At 42.8% G+C, this 23028-nt stretch overlaps 1 protein-coding gene across 1 annotated transcript; it reads left to right on the top strand.

Annotated features, from left to right (window-relative positions):
• The first annotated feature begins 547 nt into the window (after nt 1–547).
• Nucleotides 548–21330, top strand: CCL28 (C-C motif chemokine ligand 28). The gene is made up of 3 exons (XM_065874875.1): nt 548–644; nt 15392–15518; nt 21096–21330. Exons 1-3 carry the CDS (start codon nt 581–583, stop codon nt 21286–21288), a joined length of 384 nt encoding a protein of 127 aa, XP_065730947.1. The 5' UTR covers nt 548–580; the 3' UTR covers nt 21289–21330.
• The last annotated feature ends 1698 nt before the right edge of the window (nt 21331–23028 follow it).

Genomic DNA, 23028 nt, shown 5'->3' with positions numbered 1-23028 from the left:
CTAAATAAACTAACAGCCTCACTGGAAACACTTTGGCTGCAGACCAAGACCAGAATGGGGTTGAATTTTCCCATCTTTCCACCAGATAATGTTTTTTATGACTTGCCACCTTTGTCCCTAGAAACTCAGTTTCAATAAGCTACTAAAAAACTGATTCCTTTACACAATGGTTCTCAATAGAGGTATCCATCAGAATCACCTACGGAGCTTTTTAAAACTTCAAATTACTGGTTCTCTACTCCAAAATTTTGATTTATAACTGTGGAGGAATTCATGTAGGTAGCTATTTTTAATGGTCCCCAAATTGATGCACACCTCCAAACTCACAGCAATCTCACCAGAGGTCAGATCACCACAGACATCACCTGATCCCTCAGGTGGTTGAACACAGGTCTGGTCTTAAGAGCCTGGTTTCAAGGAAAGAAACATGAGAAAGAGGTACCCTAGCACCTACTAGGGTGGAGCTTTCTGGCTTGCTTTCCTCCACGCTCTTTCTCTGCACCCAAGGGCACTTTTAGCCTCATTTCCTGATCTTAACAGGCTCACCTGTGGTGCTGTCGAGCTGCTGGGGCAGGCAGGAATGCAGCGGACAGGACTCGCTCTCTTGGCCTTGGCTGCCTGGGTGGCTCTTCAGCCCTCGGAAGGTGAGTGGCCGGCTGGCTATCTAAGCCTCCAGGGGAAGGAAGGGGGCTGCCTTCCAAGATGGAGCTGGAAGGAGTGAGGTACTCCTGCAGTTAGGGGTCAGATTTCCAATTATCTACATGAGAGTGGCGTTGGTTTAAATTCCTCATCTCCAAGAGGCAATTTCAGGAAGGAACCTCATTTGCACTTAAATATCAGTAATTTGCCACCAGTGCAACTTTGAGCAGTGCTTTCTTTTCTGTTGATAGTATCTTAAGAGAATCCCTGGGTAGAGGCTGGAGGAAACCCTCTATTATTCAACTGTCTTCCCCCTTACCCTGACCTGCTGAACTGTCTGAATACAAGTGTGCATAGTCCTGGAAGAAAGACAGACTGGACCTCTGGTTTATGTTTTGGTAAGCTGCAAGCTTTCTGATCAAAGTCAGCCATGTGGTTACTGAAAACCAAAACTTCAGTCTGATCTTTAAAAAGGGACACAGGATAAAGGAAATGATTGAACCATACAAATTATATCAAAGAGAACTTCTATTGTGATTTGCTAGCATATATATGGAGACTATAACTGCGTCTGGACTGGAGGCAATCTTTTCTACTGTATTTAGGAACCTCTAAATATAGGTATTTAATACTTGACTGATTTGACTCTTTTCCACTGTCTTCTTTTCTGAAACTTTACCCTGAATAGAGTCTCTAAATTCAGAAGAGGTGAAATGTAAGTTTTGTTTGGTCTGCTTTTTGAAAAATTAAGCCAACATTTTTTTTTTAATTAAAAAAAATTTTATTTATTTTTGGCCGCACCGGGCGGCCTATGGGATCTTAGTTCCCCGACCAGGGATCGAGCGGGTGCCCCCTGCAGTGGAAGCGCGGAGTCTTAACCCCTGGACCACCAGGGAAGTCCCGAGCCAACGTTTTTAAACTGACAGATTCCAAATACACATACTCATATATACACACATACGAATTAGATTTTAGAGCTTCTCTTGAAAAATCAGATCTGGCAACAATGGTTCCACATTCCCCGGCAAGAACTAGCTAGAGCAGACCAGCCTCTGTCCTACTCTGGAGTTGGCTATCATCCCAATAGAGTGCCCCAATCTACTGAGCTTTATTACTGAGCACAGTTCTTCATCTCTAGCCACTTATCTTAGCAAAACAAAAAGGTTTTCAGTTTATATGTTTCTGTAAATTTTTCAGAAAATTTCACCATTAAAATTTTAGGATTCACCCCCATTGTTAAACAAAAGTCTACCAGCTAAGGCTTTATTCCTAGTCTTGGCAATGCAGTTGTTTTTTTTTTTCTCACATAAAGCTTTGAAATAAAAGTGTATACAACTCCCCGTCCAGCTTCCGGGCCTATTTTATAATCCAGCCGCAGGAGCAGCAGCGGCCCTCCTCCAGGAGAGGAGGGAGGGAGGGAGGGGCCGGGGGAGGGGGCAGGGTAATGAGGGAAGCCCTGCCAGACCCAAGGCCAAGGTCTGCTTGGGACTGAGCTCTGGCAGAGAGGGTGGGACCACAAAACACAGAGGTGTTTGAAAAGGAACAGTTGGTGATGATAAGAAAGAGCTGAGGAGACCCAACAGTAACTTTCTGGGTTAGTCTTGGGGCTTTTTCCTAAGGCAGTTTGGGTCACAGGGAAATCACATTGTCTGGGAAGCTCCAGCTTTCTGCAATTTAAAAATAAGTGATGTCGGGGTTAAAATACATGAGAGTAGGCCTGAGAACAGTTGTGGAACTGAGGGGCAAGCCCACTGCTTTCCGTGCCAAACGTCCATTCAAGTGTCTGTGTGTCTCAGGTGCCTTGTGGGAGGTTGTAATGAATTCAGGCTGGGAGAAAGGTCAGGTTGGGAGGGAGAGAGGGAGAGAGGGAGGGAGGGAGGGAGGGAGGAAAGTGAATACTGAGCAGCGCAGGGAAGGAGGTATACATGGCCCTGACAATTGTCTCAGGCTGAGGGAGGGGATAGGGAAGTGGCCCGTGGCAGTGTGGGACTTTGGGAAATACATTTTGTTTTTTGAGGCATTAAATGTTCCATTCTCTTAATGGTGCCTGAAGTGTCCATCTTGATGTGATAGCTCAGTAACTGGCATCCCCAAAATATTCTGCATAAATCAAGGAGCAGTTGACTTACCCATAATTAGAAGCCCTGGATTCTCCTCCAAGATAGGGCATACTCCACACCTGCTGACGTGGCTGCCGGCTCCCAGAACTCAATTCCGGCTCCATAAAAATGTCTATCATCCAGTGGCCAAGAGCCAGATTATTTAAAGCCACAACCTAGAGCTTTGTGGGACTTGCTGTTTTTATTGTGCGTTAAAGACTAAGGGTCCACTTTGTCCAGCAGATACAAGTTGGGGGATTTTGCTTACGTCCCAAATTGGCTTTCTTCCAATTTCCTGTGACAACCTACTTTCTCAGTGTAGGATGGCTCCTGATTAGAGATACTTGCTAGGGACTTGCTGCTTGCATCCTAAAAGAAAACTTTTTCTTTTGTTTGTTTTAATCATAGAAGCCTCACTAAGGAGGGTTGGAAGAATATACATTTGTGCTTGAAAGTTGTTCTGAATAGTTGGGACTCTGTTTCACCAGGAGTGCTTCCTGAGAAGCCAGACAAGACGTGCCCAGTAAATCTGCCCTTCAGTTTCTCTCCAAGTGTGCCCTTTAGTTAAAACAATAGGTCCTGATTTCCCTGAGTTCAATAACATTATTGGATTTAGCATCTAGATTTGGTTAAAAAAAACCCAATCATCATCTTTATAATGTAGTTCAGGTTTGTTTTTTTTAATGTCCTTTTCTATATCTAGAGAAGCAGACTGGCTTCTTATAATAGCAATCTTCTCAAATTTCAGTCATATATGGGCCCCTTTAAAGAAAAACATTCTCTTTATTCTCAATGATGACTTTTACATTATTTTACTACATCACTTGATGTATAAACGTATAACTAGGTATAAACCCCATATATATGTGTTTATGTATGTATCTTCTGCAATTGTAAAACCAAAATAAATTTAAAATTTAAATAAAACCACAACTTCAAAGCCAAGAAGATTTAAATGTAACAATATTAACTTAACCTAATGTTAATGTTTGGCCAAAACGAAAATCGCTATTCCAAACATGAATATAGCACTGATACTCGAGGTGCAGGTTTTGAGTTTCATGTGCATTAACCACCCTGTTCAGAATAAGAAGTGTTTTTTTCCCCACTATCTTTTTCTGTTTGAACCCTGATGGTATAATTTGCCCCTCCCTTAGCATGAATCCATTTTGAAACTCCACTCTGTTCTCTTCTTATTGGCCTGGGACAATTAAGATAGTATCTGACTTGGTAACAACACTAGCATAAACTTAAAGCAAAATTCAAATATCCTGCAAGTGCTCCTTTAAGATGGTCTTCCAGAAGGTCCGGAACATGTCTATGTAAAGATTATCACTGAGATGAAATATTAAATTTAGGCATTGTCTGGAGAGCTCACGGACCCTGAGAACACATCCCCTGAGGTCTATGAAACCCAGTTTAAGAAATGCTGGCATACTGGGAAGAGTGTGAGCTTTGGACTCCAAAACGCCAGGCCAGAATTCTAACTACATGAACTTGGGGAACTGCTTAACCATGCATAACCACACAGATTTTAAAAACATTAAATAGGACCATGAAAACGTTCCTGTACCCAATTCCAACATGTGTGTAGGTTTCCCCAGACCAACAAACAACACTGAACTCCTCTCAATTCTGACACTATCTACCCAGAGATAGATTCCACAGGCAAAGGGGTCAGCCCCACAAGGCTGCCCTCCACTTCAGGTGCCAATCGCAAGCCCACATTGTTACCTGTGCTTCTGACCAACTGGCTATAAATGGGTGGTTCCAATGATCTCCCTCCTTGGGTTTGATTAATTTGTTAGAGGGCTCATAGAATTTAGGAAAACCTGCTTACTCACCAGATTACTGATTTATTACAAAGGATATCAAAGGATACGAATCAACAGCTGGGTGAAGAGATACATAGGGTGAGGTCCCGAACAAAGGAGCTTCTGTCCTGTGGAGCTTTGGGCCCAGCATGGCAGCACATGGAAGCATTTTGGTTCCCCAACATAGAAGCTCTCCAAACCCCCTCCTTTTTTTTTGCTTTTATGGAGGCTTTATTACATAGGCATGATTAACTCATTGGCCATTGGTGATTTTTATCTATTTATTTTTGGCCATGCTGTGCAGCTTGTGGTGTCTTAGTTCTCTGACCAGGGATCGAACCCGAACCCTCAGCAGTGAAAGCGAGGAGTCCTAACCAGTGGACTGCCAGGGAATTCCCAGCCATTGGTGATTGATTCAACCTCCAGCCCCTCTCTCCTCCCTGTAAATCCGGGTGGAACTAAAAGCTCCAACCCTAACCAGTCCGCATCCTTAGGCGCTTTGCAAAAGTTACCTTCATTAACATGAACCCAGTTGTGGTGGAAAGGGCTTGTTACCAATAATGACCAGACACTCATTTCACCTTTATGGTTTGAAGCGTTTTCGGGAACTGAGGACAAGAAAACCAAATATTTTAACAAAAGATGCTCCCGTTGCTCTTATTACAAGGCAATTCCAAGCGTTTTGGGAGTTGTGAGCCAGGAACTCACGTATAGTTGAAGATCAAATATATCTGAGAAATATATTTTGGTCATGTGAATGACCTATATTTTGATTGTCTGAATGTCCAAATATAAATATTTCTTATAAATCACAGAACACAATTTACATACTGCTTTATATTTTGTTCCACTTAATCATAGGTAACAGCATATCTGTACAACACATATAATCATTTCTTAAAAGTTTGCATCATCCGTCTTAACAGACAACAAACTTCTTGGAACATTAAAGTTTCATTCATTCATTATCAATTAAGAGTCCTATCAAGAGACAGAAACCAGACAATAATTTGAACAGGAAAAGTTTAATACAACAAATTATCAACTATAACAAGAGATAGGCTAGAAAGAGGACACTAAAGCACACAGGAATAGCAGATTTTCCCAGGACAAAATAGAGTACTCAAGGAAGAGATCCTGCACCCCTTCCCTGCCCAGCTGAGACCAAGACCTTGTTGGAGGGCACAGCCATGCTCACTGAATGGCAAAAAAAAATCACCAGGTCTGCCCTCCAGTTTGCAGGGGAAAGTTCTTCACAGGGAGGTGTCTCACTGGAGGGAGAGGGGGCCAAGGATGGGGCAGTCTGGCTCTTTAGTTCTGCAGCTGACAATACGTTTATTCTGTGGATGACTCTGAAATGGATGCATTGGCAATCAAAAGCTTAATGTCAGGCACCTACATTACAATCAAAAAAGGTGGCTTTCAGGCACTTACACTACAAGGGCCCATCTTAATTTCACAGAATAGGCAATTAAGGGTGAATTTGAAGCTAAGGGGCAATACATTGACAATGGACACATTCCACAAACACTCAGACACCTGGATACCTACTGTGGAGCTGGCACTGTGCTGTATATTGACCTCCAGATGACGTCTTTTTTGTTTCCATTTATTGTTTACTATTTGTCACTTCTGTTCTAAGCACTTAAATGTATAAACTCATACAAGCCTCACAACCCCATGAGGTAGGTGTATTACCATCTCCATATTGCAGATAGAGAAACTGCGACACAGAGTATTAAGTAACTCACCCAACATCAGCTAGTAAGTGGCAGAGCCAGGGCTTGAACCTGGTAGTCTGTCTCCACACACCTAATATCTGTGCAGTAATGCCTGTCAGCATGTCTCTATGGCAAAAAATTACCTAACCCCCTTCAAGACTACCCCCTGAGCACTCCAGTGTCCATGATGTAAGAAGTACTGGTGACCAAATCTGTTCAGATTAACTAAAGAAAAACCCTCATTCACTCTCCATTACACAAACATTATCTCAGGGCTCCAAGAAGCCTCTGGGAGAACTTTATATGGGCACAGCAGTTTCATGCATCATATCTTCGTGACTCCTTCTTGCCTATATGGTGACAGCAGTGGACACCTTTGTCTGTAGGCATCCACAGTGTGATGTGGCTCCATTAAGGTGTGAAGTTCACTGGAAGGGGAAATGTGTCCCCAACCATATTTGGAACATTTAACTACTATCATTCTTTTTATAATTAAAAAAAATTTTTTTGTACCTATTGCCATTCTTAAGTTACACTTATGGACTTGAGATACTGACAGCAGCCAAGCAAATCTTTCTTTATCATTTTTATCTTTATCCTGGGAATATTTCTCTAACAATGGCATGTGCCTTTGCTCTGTTTCCTTTCTGCTGTGTTCCATTAAGTATTCTTGTAAGGCCAACTGGCCCGAGGCAGGGGAACACAATCAGATTCACAGGTTGCATCAGACCGAAACTCTCTGGACCACCCAGTCCAGAAACTGACCTGGAGACTTTCCGGACCACCCAGTTCCAGGAACTGGCCTGGGGACTTTGAACCCGGCCCAGCCTTCCCGCCTTTCGAGGGGCGGGACTAACGGTCCCCCAGGATACCCGAAAAGACCACCAAATAAGGAATACCCTGCGCCCTCCCAGATTCACCACACCCCTTTCCCTTCTTCCCCTATAAAATCTTGCCCAACCCTCCCCCTGGTGCAACTTCTCTGGCCCCTTTCTCTCGGACCAGTGAACCTCGCCCGGGAGCGCTCCCTAATAAAGCTCACTTGAAGCTTTCCTCTGTTTCGTGGTGCTGTTTGTTAAGATCCGACCTTACAATTCTTTGTACTGGTGCTTTTCAAACTGCATTTCTAATAAGCCCCCAAGGGACAACCATACTGCAGCTCTGGGAACCGTACTTAGCCATCCATCTAAGGAAGAGAGGAAACTGGGTCACCTCTGTACATTAACAGAATCCTTTCCTTAAAACCCAGAATCTAATCTTTATATCCAAATTTGATGTGCAGTGTTTTAGTGCTGGTCATAAAAGGTCTTGAGTCGGGAAATCTTTAAAGCCTTCTAGTTACTGACTAAAACTGGATCATAGACATAAAATCAAATCAGGGACAGACATTCCCATTAACCATCCAACTCTGACACTTAATACTGGAAACAATGATGACAACCCAAAACCAACAGAATCAACGGCAATAACACTATAATAAGACAAGATAATGCTCTTAATGATACTAATAACATCATCTTTAAAATATTAAATATAATATTTAATTATATAAAATTATATAATATTTAATTATATAAAATTAAATATAATGGACAAATGATTCATCATACTGAACTGACCCCTAATTACTTGAGGGTGGGATGGTATGTTTCTGAAAAGCACTGTGTAATTTTAGGACACTTGGGACATAAGACCTTGATCAAAAAAATGATAATCTTATTTATAAAAAAAGGAAAAATATTTAATATTTAAAAGCCTTAAAACAAGATAAAAGGAAACATGATATAAGACTACAACAGAGTTTAGATCAGCTTAAGAGGCATTCAGCACTAATGCCAGGCACTGTGCTATGCGGTATGGGTATAAAGATACGCTAAGGGAGTTCACAGTCAAGACAGTCGTGTAAACGCTTAATTTTATATATGGTAAAGACAGAAAAGCACAGGGCGTTGTGAGACCTCAGATCCATGTGGGGGAAGAGCAAGACTGGGAAAACGGAGGCAACTGGGAGGGTCAGTTGGCCAGGAGCAAACTGATGAGGTTTGGAATTTGGGCAGTGGTAACAGGGACGAAAAGGGGGAAACAAATCTGAGCAATGTCCAGGGAGTAAAATTTACAGGTGTTTGTGACTGGCTGTGGAGTGCAGGAGGATGGAATGACACACGGGTTTCTGGCTTGGGTAACAGTAAACGATGGTTAAATGAGATGAGAAAATGAAAAGGAGTAAGTTTAAAGTGGCAGGAGATAATGTCCTCAGTTGGATACAGAGGAATGACTATTAGGGGAATGAGGAATTTAGTGTCTTGAAAATCAGGAATATGGAAAATTTCTAGGACGGAAAGGGTAAAAATGTCACATGCAGCAAGAAGGTCTTCTAAGATATTAGGAAATTGCTAGGGTAGGGACTCTGAGTTCAGGTACAGTGACTCACTAAGTTTTGTATACCTAGTGCCTGGAACAATGACTGACACAAGGCAGGCGCTCAATAAACGCTGCTGAATTGTACTGATGTGGCAATTACCTTCATTAGTAAAATAATACTTGATTCAAACTCAAAAAGGTTTGTATGAGATATTGTTGCTCTTCTCCCAGGGAAGTTTTTTCTTGACCTAACCAAGCCTAAGTTTTCATTAAAAAAACTTTTGAAGGAAGTGTATTAAACTTATCAATCCAACCGAAGCGGAAAAAAGCAAAGAAAAAAGATGACTGAAAATACAAAATGATGGATAAATAAATTTAACCAAAAGTTTAGTGTCATGCTATTAATATCAGAAAAACAGAATTTACGCAAAAGTCTGTAATAGCACTAGAGGAATCTTAGGGAAGGATAAGTACAATCAATTCACCAAGAAGGTTCACCCAAGGCTGAGAATAGGGTGGGGAAGTGATGTGACCGAGGTGAGTCGTGCAAGCGCAGGGTCGAATTTTGTTTTTATTTAAAATTGCAGTAGTTCATTCATCACATATGTCTTTGTATTAATTCTTATTTTAAAAAATGCTGCATTAAAATGTGACTTGTCTTCGTTACTGAGTTTTTTGGCGCCCCTTTAAATTTGGCAACCGAGGCTAGTGCTTCTACTCCAATCCCGGCGGCATACCGGAAGGGTACTTGTACGCGTTTGAAAATATAACCCCAAGCGATGCATTGTAAAAGCTGACAGACTGGCAAGGAAAAAAAAAGATGACATAATCTCAACAACAGTGTAAGATTTCTTACCTATGTGCATCAGAAACGGATAGATCAAGCACGCAAAACACTAACGAAGGTAGGAAAGACGTGCCCAGCGCAACTGACTTTGCCCCACAGCTCCAGGAATGACAGCCCGCGGTAGGACAGGCTGGTCCTGCGCGCCCCGGCCAGGCTCTCCCGCGCCGCCAGAGAGCGTCCTCAGGAGCCGCCGGGCAGAGGCAGGACTCGCGCTTCCGCTCGGGGAGGTCCGGGCGGCGGGCGCAGGTGTCTGCTGTTTCAGGGTCGCGGCCGGGGAGGCTCGCGCTGGCTTACGTCCGTGGGCGCGTGAGCAGCCCAGCCACCACGCCGGTCGCGTGATGTTACCCTCGCGGAGGCGCACTCCTTATACTTGCCCGCTTCTTCGCTCCCGCGCCCTCCCTGCGCCGCACGCACCAAACACCCGCAGAGCGAAAAGCAGGCCCACCTTGCCTGTGGCGCCCAGCAGGTTGCACAGGCGCAGAGACCGGAAAAGCGGCGAGACGTGCCCCAGACAAGCACCACCCGCACGCCCACAGCTGTCGCCCCGCACTCCTCCTCCTCCTCCTCCCCTTCTTTGGGCCGGGGCTTCGGCTTCAGCAGCTAGTCTCCCGATCCACGGCCGCCTTGCCTACAGATAGGTGTAGCGCGACAGCCGTAAAGCGCCGCAGCGTCGTGCTGGTGTCTTTTTCCCATCTTCGTTTTAGTTTCCTCTGATTTTCCTTTTCTAGGGTCGCGAGTTGAACGTTTTATTTTATCGTGTTTGTGTTTTAAATAAATGCACTTAGGCTAAATTTAGCTGTATCCTACCTGTTATAATAAATAGCACCTCCGCTGTTTTACAGAATAAATGTTTCGTGATTTCACTTTTAATGAATGAGTTCAATGCATATTTTTAGTTTCTAAGAAAATGATTTTTGTAAATTTATAAATATATTTTATTTATTATTTAGACCCAGATTTTTAAACGGTTACTTTGCACAGGAACTGCCTCTTCAAACACTGTATACTAAAAAAGAACTCAACCGTAGATACGGTAAGATAGTGCTGTGATGTAGGGAAGGAAAAAAAATTTTTTCCTTATACCCTTCTAGGTTCTGTACTAGGACCCCTGTAACAAAAGACAGATTAACAAGAGAAGAGCATACAAATTTATTTAATGGGTGCCTTTGAGGCAGGAGATAGATGGGCCCCAAGCTAGGCATTTACAACTGGCCTCCCGTTTACATTTCTTGGGGTAGGAAAAAAGTGGGCTTCAGGCAGGACCCTTACAACTAGCCTCCTGTTTGCATTTCCTGAGACAGGGGTTAGATGGGCTCCAGGTTAGACATTTAAAATCAGCCTCCTGTTTACTCTCCAAAATGGAAGCTATAACAGGGGCGGACAGGGTAAATAGCCAAGCTTTGTCTCTTGTGGATGCCTTAAGATAACAGTTATGGCAAGAACAAAGAGGGGCAAAACCTTGTTTGAGTAAAGGATCAAGGGATCTCCGTTCCCCCCCTCCGTGGGGCAAGGGAGACACTAAACATGCACAGAAAGTCTCCTTGGGGGTCAAAAGTCAGGGGAACAACGCCAGGCCATGATGAGTCTTGCTTCCCCAATCCTTTGTGTGGAGATCCATCTTAGCTGAGAAGTGCGTGCGCACCTACGGGGAGGGTCCTGAGACAAATTAGCGTAGGGGGACAAAGCAAGATGATTGGCCAGAAGGGAGACAAGGACCCAGAAAACTGGCCCCTCATAAAGGGTTTAAACTTCCCAAGTGTGCGTCTCTCCCCTCTCCCCTCTCCCCTCTCCCCCCTCCCCCCTCCCCCCTCCCCCTTTCCCTGTGCGTCTTTACATTTCTCTATACCTTCTACCTCCTCGCTTAAATTCTTTCCTGAAACTGCAGGCAAGACCTGGGGATTTACGCCCTACCCGCTGGCTTCTGTGGTTTAGCACTTAGGACTCCCGGTCAGGGAACTAAGATCTTGCTTCCAACTACTGCTCACTGCTGCTTGTTACAAGCTGCTGCTTACTGCTGCGTGCGTCCGAAATCACCTTCACGAGGAAATGTAGACCCAAAGAAGCAGTCTGAGTTACTGAAACGGAGCAGGACCCTATGGTCCTTCCCCCCACCCCCCATGTCCTCACCCTGCCATTTATCTGTGGAAAAAATTGAACCAAAGAATAAGTTTCATCAGAGAAGTGAGAAAATGCAGAAACAGGAAAACAGTCAAAGGAGACCAAATTATAATAGTTTAGTCATTAAGCAAAATCAAGGACTTTTAATTTCTCCTTAAGGTCCATAGACAATATTCTGAGCCATATCTGGTGAGCTGTACATAAGCTGCCACATTTCCAAGAATTGGCCTCGAAAGAAATGGGAACAAACCAATCCCGGAACTGAAGATTAACTGTGCCTAAAACAATCGGTATGACGCTGGTCAGACCACCGATGACTGTCAGAGCTTCTGCACCACGTAGCCCCCTCCCTCTGTCTATAAAAACTCTTGCCCCCTGATTGTCAGGGGGGGAGTCGGCCTTTGGACAGGAGTCTGCCCTCCGTACCCTGCCCCCACCCAGGTTTCCGGCATCCAAAATAAAGTAAACTTTCCTTTCCACCAACCTCGCCTCTTTATTGGCTTTTGAGCGGCGAGCAGCTGGACCTGGTTTCGGTAACATTACGACTTATATATTAAGTTGGACAAAGAGTGGTAATTGTGAAAACGTGAGAAGACAAAGAAACTTGGGCTAAAGCAGTTAACCAAGAAAAAGTGACTAGGAACATAAGGCTTAGTTTAACAAGGTTCGTTTGTGGTTCCTTTGTGCAGATTTTCCTTGGCTTCAGCTTCCTGTGGGGTGGAGATACCATCTCACTTCACCCAGAAGGTGGGGTGGTACCACCCTCTGCTGCTAAAAATTTCTTTCTTCCCCAGGTGTTGGGAGGGTACCTTTTACGTGGAAGTTTTGTCTCTTGCTTTTAGGAAGGTCAGAGTACCATTTCTACATCTGTTGGTTTTTTAAGTGGCTTTAACTTAAAATAATCAACATGCCAGAGTGGCACATTTTGGGGTGGCGTGTTCCGAACTCTTTCAGTGACAAAACATTAGAAATTGTAGATGAAATGTACAATTTCTTAGAAAGCTAAGATATCAAAATTGACTGGAGAAGTTACAGAAAATCTAAATAAACATGTAACTACTAAGGAAGTTAAGTCAGAATTGAACATCTTTTCTTCAGACAGACAGTAGACATAAATGGTTTTAGAGGTTTTACCAAACATTGGAGGGACAGGTAATCCTTGTCTTACACAAACTTTTTCAAATAATAGAAAAACAGAGAAAGCTACCCATTGCGTTGTTGAGATTGATATAACGTTAACACTCAGAACATTCAAGGATGATATCAGGGGATAAAAGTATGGAGTAATCTTTTTTATAAACATAGATGCAAAAATATAAAAATGCAAAAATAAAAATATGTTTTTATATTTATATTTATCATCGAAATCAGAGGAAGTTCTTGGTGGTTCTTTCAAAATGGAAATATTGATAGAAAGCTGCTCTAGAAAACCTCTAGGGGGCGATGTTATCTAAAAGAATCTTACCTTTGCCCTAATCCAAACCACCCTGTTAAGATTCTTCATTACTTAACTCCTTGTGCACGCTTCAGAGGATTCCATCTTTCTTGGCCTTTTACATTTCCAGCTGCCTCACTAGGGCACCAGTCACATCTGTGAACATATGATAAATGCTGGCCTGCCTCTTGCCTTTCGATAGTTAATCTGTCTTAGGTTAAGTGATCTCCAGGTGAGCCCAGCCTACCTTTATATCTGAGAAATAAAATTCAGTTTATTAAGTACATATAGGTCCTGAGTGCTTTTCTGGCTTAAAACTGCTTTGAATTGATGTCAGCATCCCGAAAACTCAAATTCTTAAGCACATAGGTTTGCCTATGATTCTTAATTCCCACAATGCTTCTGAAAGTCCATTTCATATTTTATAGTTGCCTGGGTTACAACTAATAACAGAAGTATGTGTAGTAGTAACTCTTCATCTTTCTACCCCCAAGGTCCAGCATAGTGATTCACTGTAAAAGAGCTCGTAGACATAAATATAGATAGTATTTCATTTATAAGAATTCACATAGTAATTCTTATATAGTAAGATGGGTGAATGAATGAATGGTTACATGAATAAACCCAAAACCTTGTTTGGGATAGTAAAACAGATTGACTTGGAGAATAGGAAGCACAGCGTAGCTAAAGAAAGAAATAATTAGTTTAAGGAAATCAATGCATTAATAAATGTGAGGACAATCAGTGTCCTTCTCCCATCGTACTTTTTAAAACATTGAAATAAGTAATTCCCTGGTGGTCCAGTGGTTAGGACTTGGCGCTTTGCTGCTGTGGGCCTAGGTTCGAAGCTCAGCACGCCCCCACCCTCCAAAAACAGCATATAATTTGGGGAGTTCCCTGGTGGCCTAATGGTTAGGATTCCGGGCTTTCACTCTTGTGGCCCCGGGTTCAATCCCTGGTCAGGGAACTGAGATCCCTCAAGTTGCGGGATGTGGCTAAAAAAACCCAAAAAAACCAAAGACAAACAAAAAAAGGGGTACAATTCAGTGATTTTTAGTATATTCACAGAATTGTACAACCATTACCACTGTCTAATTTCAGCCTGTTTCATCAACCCAAAAAGAGACCCTGCACCTATTAGCAGTCATGTCCCATTCCCTCCTACTCCCACCCCTGGCAACCACTAATCTCCTTTCTGTCTTTATGGATTTGCCTATTCTGAACATTTCATATAAATGGGATCATACAGTATGTGGCTTTTTGAATCTGGCTTCTTTCACTTATAATCTCTCCTTGTCCCAAGAGCAGGGACCTCTATGGCTTAGAGCTGACACCACTGAGGGGTTTTACTCATTTCTTTTAACCTCTAATTCAGGGGCTAACTTCTGTCTGTTATTATGAGACTGCCACCTGCAGCCACTGTTGACTATAATTTCTAATTTTTTTAAAAAAAATGTATTACCCACTTGGAAGAATGGGGAGCATAGAATACTGTGTGCGTGTGGCACGTAGGAATTTGCAGACACACATTTTCGTAGGAGATTAGGTTTCCTTGCATATTTGTGTTGCCCTTTTCTCCTTATATCTGGGTAACAGAAGCTCCTCCTAACCTGACTTCCTGCCCCAGGCACTCCTCCCTTATGTTATCCCCACTTGCTCATCACTGCAAGACAAATTTTCCTAAAACCCTTCTCCTTTCTCAAATATTTAATGGACTCCATTTCATAAAAGATAAACCTCCTTAGACTGGCATTCAATGGGGTGTGACCTCAGTCTATGCTTTGAACATACCTCCCATTAGTCAGCTTCCCAGCCACTCAGTTCACACCAAGTGGTCTATTTTTCTCTATTCTCTAAATGTGCCCTGGGCTTTCCTATCTCAGAACTCTTGACCATGCACTTCCTTTGGCCTGGACAAGTTTTCTCCATTTTTCTCCACCCATCCAAGTCCTTAAAGATTCAGTTAAGAACTTCCCTGGTGGGTCCATTTCAAACCTGCTCCAGGGACCCATGTGGTTGCTCCCTTCGGAGCTCACGGGACACTTTGTTAACCTCACCTCTGAGGCTGCAAGTACGGTTGCAACCCCAGTAACATCATCTGAAACTGTTTCTCAACTCTTGCCTTGTTTTGTGTCTTTGCTTGTGCTTAGTTTTATCTCCCCGGCCCCAATACAGTATAAGTTCTGTAGGGTAGAGACATGTCCTGCCCTGGAGTCTGCATGTACGAAGCCCCCAGTAAGTGTTTGCCTCTTGCTTCAGTGGGTTAACATTCTGTTTCTCTAGAGTCTTCAAGATAAGAGCCAGGCCAGTGTTCGGTAAACTATGAGAGTTCACATTTCTTTCTTCTCCTCTTTTAGCCATACTTCCCATTGCCTCCAGCTGCTGCACTGAGGTTTCACATCATATTTCCAGAAGGCTTCTGGAAAGAGTGACTACATGTAGCATTCAGAGAGCTGACGGAGATTGTGACTTGGCTGCTGTCATGTGAGTGTTCTTGGGCAGGGAGGTCTAGACCTGCTGAGTGGTCGTTTCTCGTCTAGTGAACAATAGGTTGGGGAGACTTTGCCTGATACGCAGCATAGAAATAATTATTTGAACAAGGGTGGGGAGGGTGGCGTGAATGCGCACTCTCTCTGTGCCAGGATGTCCAGAGGCACATGCTAACCCTCCGTTCCCTGCATTGCACTGCTGTGTTGAGAGGGAAATGCCTTTAGTCACCAGACAGCGTGCACGACTTTCCTCAACCAAACAAGGGACATTCTGAGTGAAAACAAAAGCAAAAGCAAAAATAAAAACAGAAGGTGACTCTATTCAATTTCATGGCTTTAACTATAATTTTTCCCTGCAAGTAATGGGCTGCTATCATTTTTCCTCTCTGAATTCATCAGAAGTGTATGTAAGATTCAAACAGAAGCGTGGAGGTGTCCATACCTGTCACAAGTGCTACATGCAATCAAGTTCAAATGCCCTTCTTTGCTTTTGATTCTGGGCTCTTGCTCTCACCCCTCCTACCTCCACCCATGGCTCAGCTATTCAAAACTCTGGACTTACATATGTACTCAACGTCTCCACACAGACTTTAGAATCGGAAATGCATTGGTACTTAGCAAATCTGGGTTCTAACAATAATGCTGTGAGGAAGGCATAAATCATATCCATGTCACACAGGAGAACGCTGTCACTGAGCAGATGACATAGCTCACCTGGTGACAGATAGCTAGTGAACAGCAGAAATGGGATGAGCACCCAGGTCTCTTCATTCAGAACACTATATTCCAAGGTCTCTCAAAACAACGGTGGGACTACCCATAAAATGTTCTCCCAAACTCCAAAGCATTTGGCACCTTTAAATCATAACAAGGGCACATTAGGCATCTCCCAGGAGTGCTGGTTTTAATACCACTTGTGGCTCCAGGTGACACAAATAAGCCCAATGCTGATGCCTGAGTTCCTGAGTCACTGGGGAACCTCTTCATTAATTGAATGAATTCAACAAATATATATTGATTAGCCATTATGTACCAAGTACCCTTCTATGTGCAAAGATACAGCAGTAACAAAACAGACTGCCCTCCTGCAGAGTCCCCAGGAGACTCTATCCAACTGGGTCCTGCAGACCATTCTCTGAGATTTAAGATACATTTTCCCCCCTTTCAAAGGAATCCATCCATTACTCATCCTTGAGAAACACTTCTCCAAGAAAAGATTCTCAGAAGTTCAGAGGAAGAGTTTATAAGCTGTCCATGGATAGACTTTCTTCAGGTCAGGGGGCTGTGAATTCCCTGAAATTTGTGGGTATGAATGTGTGAGCATTTTCTTAGGGAGAGGGTCCATAGAATTCACAAGCTCCTCAAAAGGATCTCATATCCAACAAAGTTTAAATATCACACTTGGGGTTACATGTACGGAGGAAAACAATTCCTGACCCAAACTTTTAATAAGCACAGGTGTCTGTGGGGGAGAAGCAAGAGGACCGGAAATTCTCTCAGTGTCTCCTCAGGTCACGCCCCTCACTGGCACTGTCAGCTCAGGAGGGTTAGTCGGCAGGAACCAGTGACTCCCATAGCAATCCGGGGAATACTAACTGACGAGCTCCCTTCTGAGGGGATGCTTCACGTTCCCAACGGGCTTGAAAAGCTCCCATAGTATATGCCTGGCCAAGATCCCATCAGTTTTTATTTAATCTGAATAAATAGTGCTGGTAATAGTTGCAGAGTGAAAATTCATAGGCAGTTCACGGATAGGCAATGCTCTGGAAAATTGGAAACACCTGGGTATTTGTGTCAGCCCTACCTAGCTGAAGTAAATTTGCCTGAGGCTGCTCTCAGAAATGCTAGATTGTCAGCTTTCAATTCCCTCCACCTCACTGGCATATGTCACCTCAGACTAAAAAAGCCTTCAGAACTTGTAAGGGCTCCCGTGGGACTCCCAGAAAGCCACAGAGAAAGAACCAGAGGAGGTGTCTGTGTGTATATGAGTAAGAGATAGATGCTGGGGACTCTCAGGGGACACTGTTCTCAGAATTTTCAGAGAAGTTTCTTTGGGTTAAACAGGTGTGAGATAGAGATCTAAAAGGTATAGGTACAGGGACTTCCCTGGTGGTCCAGTGGGTAAGACTCCATGCTCCCAATGTAGGGGCCCTAGGTTTGATCCCTGGTCGGGGAAATAGATTCCCCACGCCAGAGCTAAGAAGCCTGCATGCCGCACTAAAAAGTACACATGCCGCAACTAAAGATCCCACGTGCCGCAACTAAAGATCCCGCATGCCGCAACTAAGACCCAGTGCAGCCAAAATAAATGAATAAAATAATAAATAAATATTAAAAAATAAAAGGTATAGGTACAGAAATATTGCAAATCCTCACTTCGATAAGGGAAAATATCAAAAACATGATTCTTCATTTTAAAAAGGACTCAATTTTAATTAAAGGGAAACTCTGAAGCCAATCACTTGGATCTAAAAATACTTCATCCAAGTACAAGTTTTTAAATTGGCCCCTCTGTGCTGATAAGACAGCTGAAAAATATAGAGTAGTTATGACTTAGTCTCAAATAAGATGAAATTGGACTATGTAGTATTTTGTAATCATAAATTACAGGTCATCTCTGTTGTGTTTTCTGATTCAACATAAATAAATAAATGTTCTCTTGTTTTCAAGTTGTTTTACTACAGACCATGTTTTTACTTATCCAAAATGTAGTCCCTTAACCTTGACTGTGTATAAAGACATTAAGGTTTGAGACAAGTGCTTTAGATGTAGAAAATATTGCAAGCGTTGAAAATACAATTCCCAAAAAGCATGTATCAATATTATTAATCACAATTCACTAGTATAAATTAACTTACATTGAACTCACTAGATTTATTTCCTTGCCCTTTCCGCCTAGAAATAGGTCCTTTGTTTCACACCCTTTAAACAATCACTGGAATATTTGATGTCTGAGACAGCAGTTTGTTTAAAATTTCTCTACAGTGATTTCATTAAAGAGCTTCTAGCTCTTTCTAAACATAAACACAAGGCAAAGTTGTATATCTTGAGCAGAGCACTGCGTTTTTTTGTTTCTGTTTTTGTTTTCATCTTTTGGCCATGGCATGCAGCATGTGGGATCTTATTTCCCAGACCAGGGATTGAACCCTTGACCCGTGCAATGGAAGCGCAGAGTCGTAACCACTGGACTGCCAGGGAAGTCCCTGAGTTTTCTTGAATCATATAGACATTATCCGTTGGGAAGAAAATTTATAGTTATTGAATAAAGATATTTGGGGATCTTTAGTACCTTTTCAAAAGTGGTGTTGAAGGGCTGTTGGGCTTAGAGGAATAGGTAAAGAAATAAAGTTTAGGGATCAATTATAGGTATAATCTATGGCAGGGCCACCCCTTTAAATCCACTGGACTGTCGCTAGCTACTCTCTTATGGGTAAAAAAAAAAAAAAATCAAGGGATCAGCCTAATGGTTTCTTAGAGTCAAACCTCTTCACCTAGAAATTCACAACCCGGTGGGTCAGTGCCATCAGAATATTGTGGAGTTGGGGGAAGGGGAGGGAGTGTGAAATAGGCTACCTCCTTGCCCCACATGACCTCGTCTCTTTTTATCCTGATGGAGACACATGGGATACAAGTGGAAGTTTAAGCAGTCTTTAAATTTTAGGGTTTTAAAACATCAGAGCATCTTGGATTTTGGAGCTGTGTTCTGGCAGTTGACTTTTTTTTTTTTTTTTTTTTTGTGGTACACAGGCCTCTCAGTGTTGTGGCCTCTCCCGTTGCGGAGCACAGGCTCCAGACGCGCAGGCTCAGCGGCAATGGCTCACGGGCCCAGCCGCTCCGCGGCATGTGGGATCTTCCCGGACCGGGGCATGAACCCGTGTCCCCTGCCTCGGCAGGCGGACTCTCAACCACTGCGCCACCAGGGAAGCCCTAGCTGCTGATTTTTCCCTTTGTATTACACCTTTGAAAAGGGTCCCACATGGCAGGTGTTGCCTGTTTTCCTGTGGCTGTCTTCCTCCCTGGATCCTCTGTCTGTATTCCCCCATCCAGGGCTCTCCTGCAGCCCCAGAGCCAGTGCCCCTCCCTGAGGCTCCCCCAGGAATAGTGGCGTTGCGTCCTAGTTCTCTCCTGTGTAACCAATGGGCTTATCTGGGTGTCGGTGGAGTCTTTCTCCACTGGATGTCTGCTCAGGTTCTTGCTGACACCACAGGGAGAGGAGAGAATTTAGTCCTTTGGAAAGGGTAGGAGCTTCAGCTCTTTCTTGTTTGTTGTTTTTTCCTCCACATTAATGCTGTAGCCACGTTTTCTCCTATAATAGCTTAAGGCAAACCAACTGGCCATAGTGAGAAGTAGCTTCTCTTTTGAAGACCTCTCAATCTACTACACTTAGAGAATGTGTTGTCCTCCTATTAAGATGCCTCACTTCTTTCAAATTAACAATCCCACATGCTGGCTTTATTATGCTCAAGTGCATTCAAGCCTTTCCCAACTTTTTCTCCCATTTTAGGAGTCCCCACATTAGCTGATGGGTCCTCTTGGACTGCTGGAGAGATGGCAGCCTGCTCTCTATCACGGTTTTTCCCCCCATAGAAAAGGGTAGGGGGTTTCAATTTATCCAGATACAGAAATATTGTATATGTAGAGCCAGCAGGATCTGCAACATTTCATAAAAAGCTGGATGGCATCTGATGGGGTATTAGAAGTCACAATATCTTTTGTAACAAGAAATTCTTCTAGTTACCAGAAATTGTGAATGGTGCTCTAGGAGTCTCCCACCCCAATGTCAACATTTCATACAGAAAAATGAAAATGAAAACAAATTCTGAGACATGGTATAGATCTATATTATATTAAAATGTTAATAAATGTCTAGAACATTTTAGTTGATTGTTTTGTTGAAACAAAACCAGATTGTCCTTATTTTGAACAATTTTCACTTCATATCTACAACTAATTACTGGATTCCTGCTCTGAACAAGGCCTTTTCAAGACACTTCCAAACTATTCCTCCTTCGAGGCTCCACAGAAAAAGGAGAGAGTCTGAGACAAGTACTCAGATAAAAGGTGGAGTAAACTAAGTGTCAGAAGAGAGGTAACAAGCACCACGGAGATTCAAAGGAAAAAAGAGGGCATTTAGCTGAGAGGATCTAGAAAAACCTTAAGGAGGAGGATGTGTTTAAGATGGGCGGTGAGGAAGGAATTGGTTTTGTTGGGTGCTTGGGGTCAGGAAAGAGAATTGTTTTCACATGGTTTCTCTCTTTCCCTCTCCCTCCCCTCCCCCTCCCTCCCCTCCCCTCCCCCTCCCTCCCCTCCCTTCCCCTCCCCTCCCCCTCCCACCCCTCCCCCTCCCCCTCCCCCTCCAATTCCTTCTCCTTCTCCTTTTAGTATTTTCTGCAGGTGTCTGAGGAACCACAGGCAGCACCATAGTAAAGACTCATCCTTGTGGTCCTCAGCTTTAGGATTCAGTCTATGTCCAAAGATACACTGTCCCAAAGTGGGAACTGCCTATAAGTTCACTAAGTTTTTACTGACTTGTACTTTCTATCAGTGATTTTTTTTCTTCCCTTCTTGGCAGCCTTCACATCAAGCGCAGAAGAATCTGTGTCAGCCCGCACAATCACGCTGTTAAGCACTGGATGAAAGAGCAAGCAGCCAAGAAAGATGCTAAAGGCAACATTTGCTGTAAGAAGAAACACCACAGCAGGAGGAACAGTAAAGGGGCACATCAGGGGAGGCATCAAACACACGGCCATAAAACTCCTTATTAGAGAGAGTACAGATGAAGCTACACAGATGAGTCCTGAGTGAACTTGGCCACGGCTGGCTATAAATATATCACGTGAATATTCCAACAGGGAACAGGGCAAAGCAAAATATATATTTTTAAAGGAACAATTATACAGATGCAAATGTAGCCAATAATATACTCAACTGAAAAGTGAAATGAAGAGAGAATACTTACCTTCACATAATATTTTAAGCGCAGCATACAAATCGAATTTCTCCAAACTTTTTATTATGATGTTTTCCAAACCTACAGAGAAGTGGAAAGAATGGTACCGCGAACATCTGTATGCCTTTACCTAGATGAATTCTTGGTAATATTCTGCCACATTTGTTTTGTTTTCTCTCTTCTCTCCTTGTACATGTATATATAAAACATTATATACATAAAGATATAATTTTTTTTGCTGAACCGTTAACCATTTGAAAATGTTACAAACATCATGACATTTCATTCCTAAACTTTTTTTAGTGTTACAACTTGGTATCCCTCAAGAATAAAGACATTCTCTATATAATCGCATAATCAGCTTTATACCTAGCAACAATTTCATCATATATATGATATAATATATATGTTCAGATTCCACATTCAAATTTTTCCAACTATCTCCAGAGCATAGATTTTTTTCCAACCAGTTAATCAAGGTTCACATATTGCAATTGTTGTATTTCATTTTTTTTGAAATTTTTGAATTTTATTTATTTTTTTATACAGCAGGTTCTCATTAGTTATCCATTTTATACATATTAGTGTATATATGTCAATCCCAATCTCCCAATTCATCACAGCACCACCCCCCACCGCTTTCCCCCTTTGGTGTCCATACGTTTGTTTTCTACATCTGTGTCTCAATTTCTGCCCTGCAAACCGGTTCATCTGTACCATTTTTCTAGGTTCCACATATATGCGTTAATATATGATATTTGTTTTTCTCTTTCTGACTTACTTCACTCTGTATGACAGTCTCTAGATCCACCCACATCTCTATATATTTCTTTAGTATCTTTTCATCTAAGAAAGTCCCTCTGCTTTTTTTCTTTCTTTCTTCCCATGGCATGAACTTTTTTTTTTTTTTTTTGGCATGAACTTTTAAAAAAAAAAAAGAGTGTAGGCCAGAACCTGTTCTACATTCTGGGTTTGTCTGTTTCCTCAGGCTCATGTTCAGATTTAACATTTTTTGGTAAGAATGCTTCCTTTGTGAATTAGTATATTTCTTATTGCACCATTTAGAGTTCATGAACAGTGGAGTTCATTTTCTACATAGAAAACTTTTAGCTGAATATCACCTTAAAACACGGACTAGTTTGAGTATCTGCTGTCGTTTGGACTGACAAATTTGGATGCTGAAAGAAACGCCTGCTTTGCTCTGGGGGCCCTCTGCCTCCTAGAGTCAGTTCTTGGCGCTTGTAAGAGGTCCAGAGTTGGGTCCTGTGTGGGATGATCTTATGGTTTCCCAAACAAGGAGCCTACATTCTTTCATTCCTAACGCACCTTTCAAGGCTCTGCTGCTCTTTCGGCCTCCTTGCTCACAGAGGCTTCGCGATGTAGAGTAAGAGGTAGTTTTCATAAACAGCCACCAGATGGCAGGAGCACAGGGTCCACTGAGCCAAGTGTCAGGCGTCTGAGTCGCTGCCAGCCACTCTCTGGCACTGGTGTTGCCAGCAGGACTTGGAGGTGTTAATGAAGCACACGGAGGTGCTGAACCTAATGTAGGTTAAAA

This window comes from Phocoena phocoena, chromosome 3, assembly GCF_963924675.1.
Source record: "Phocoena phocoena chromosome 3, mPhoPho1.1, whole genome shotgun sequence".
NCBI lineage: Eukaryota > Metazoa > Chordata > Mammalia > Artiodactyla > Phocoenidae > Phocoena > Phocoena phocoena.
This window is presented reverse-complemented; position numbering and strand designations above follow the sequence as displayed.

Coding starts and splice junctions, on each gene's coding strand:
- CCL28 (XM_065874875.1), top strand. CDS start 581: ATGCAGCGGACAGGACTCGCTCTCTTGGCCTTGGCTGCCTGGGTGGCT. Junction 645..15,391: donor GGCTCTTCAGCCCTCGGAAG/GTGAGTGGCCGG, acceptor CTCCTCTTTTAG/CCATACTTCCCATTGCCTCC. Junction 15,519..21,095: donor TGTGACTTGGCTGCTGTCAT/GTGAGTGTTCTT, acceptor CCTTCTTGGCAG/CCTTCACATCAAGCGCAGAA.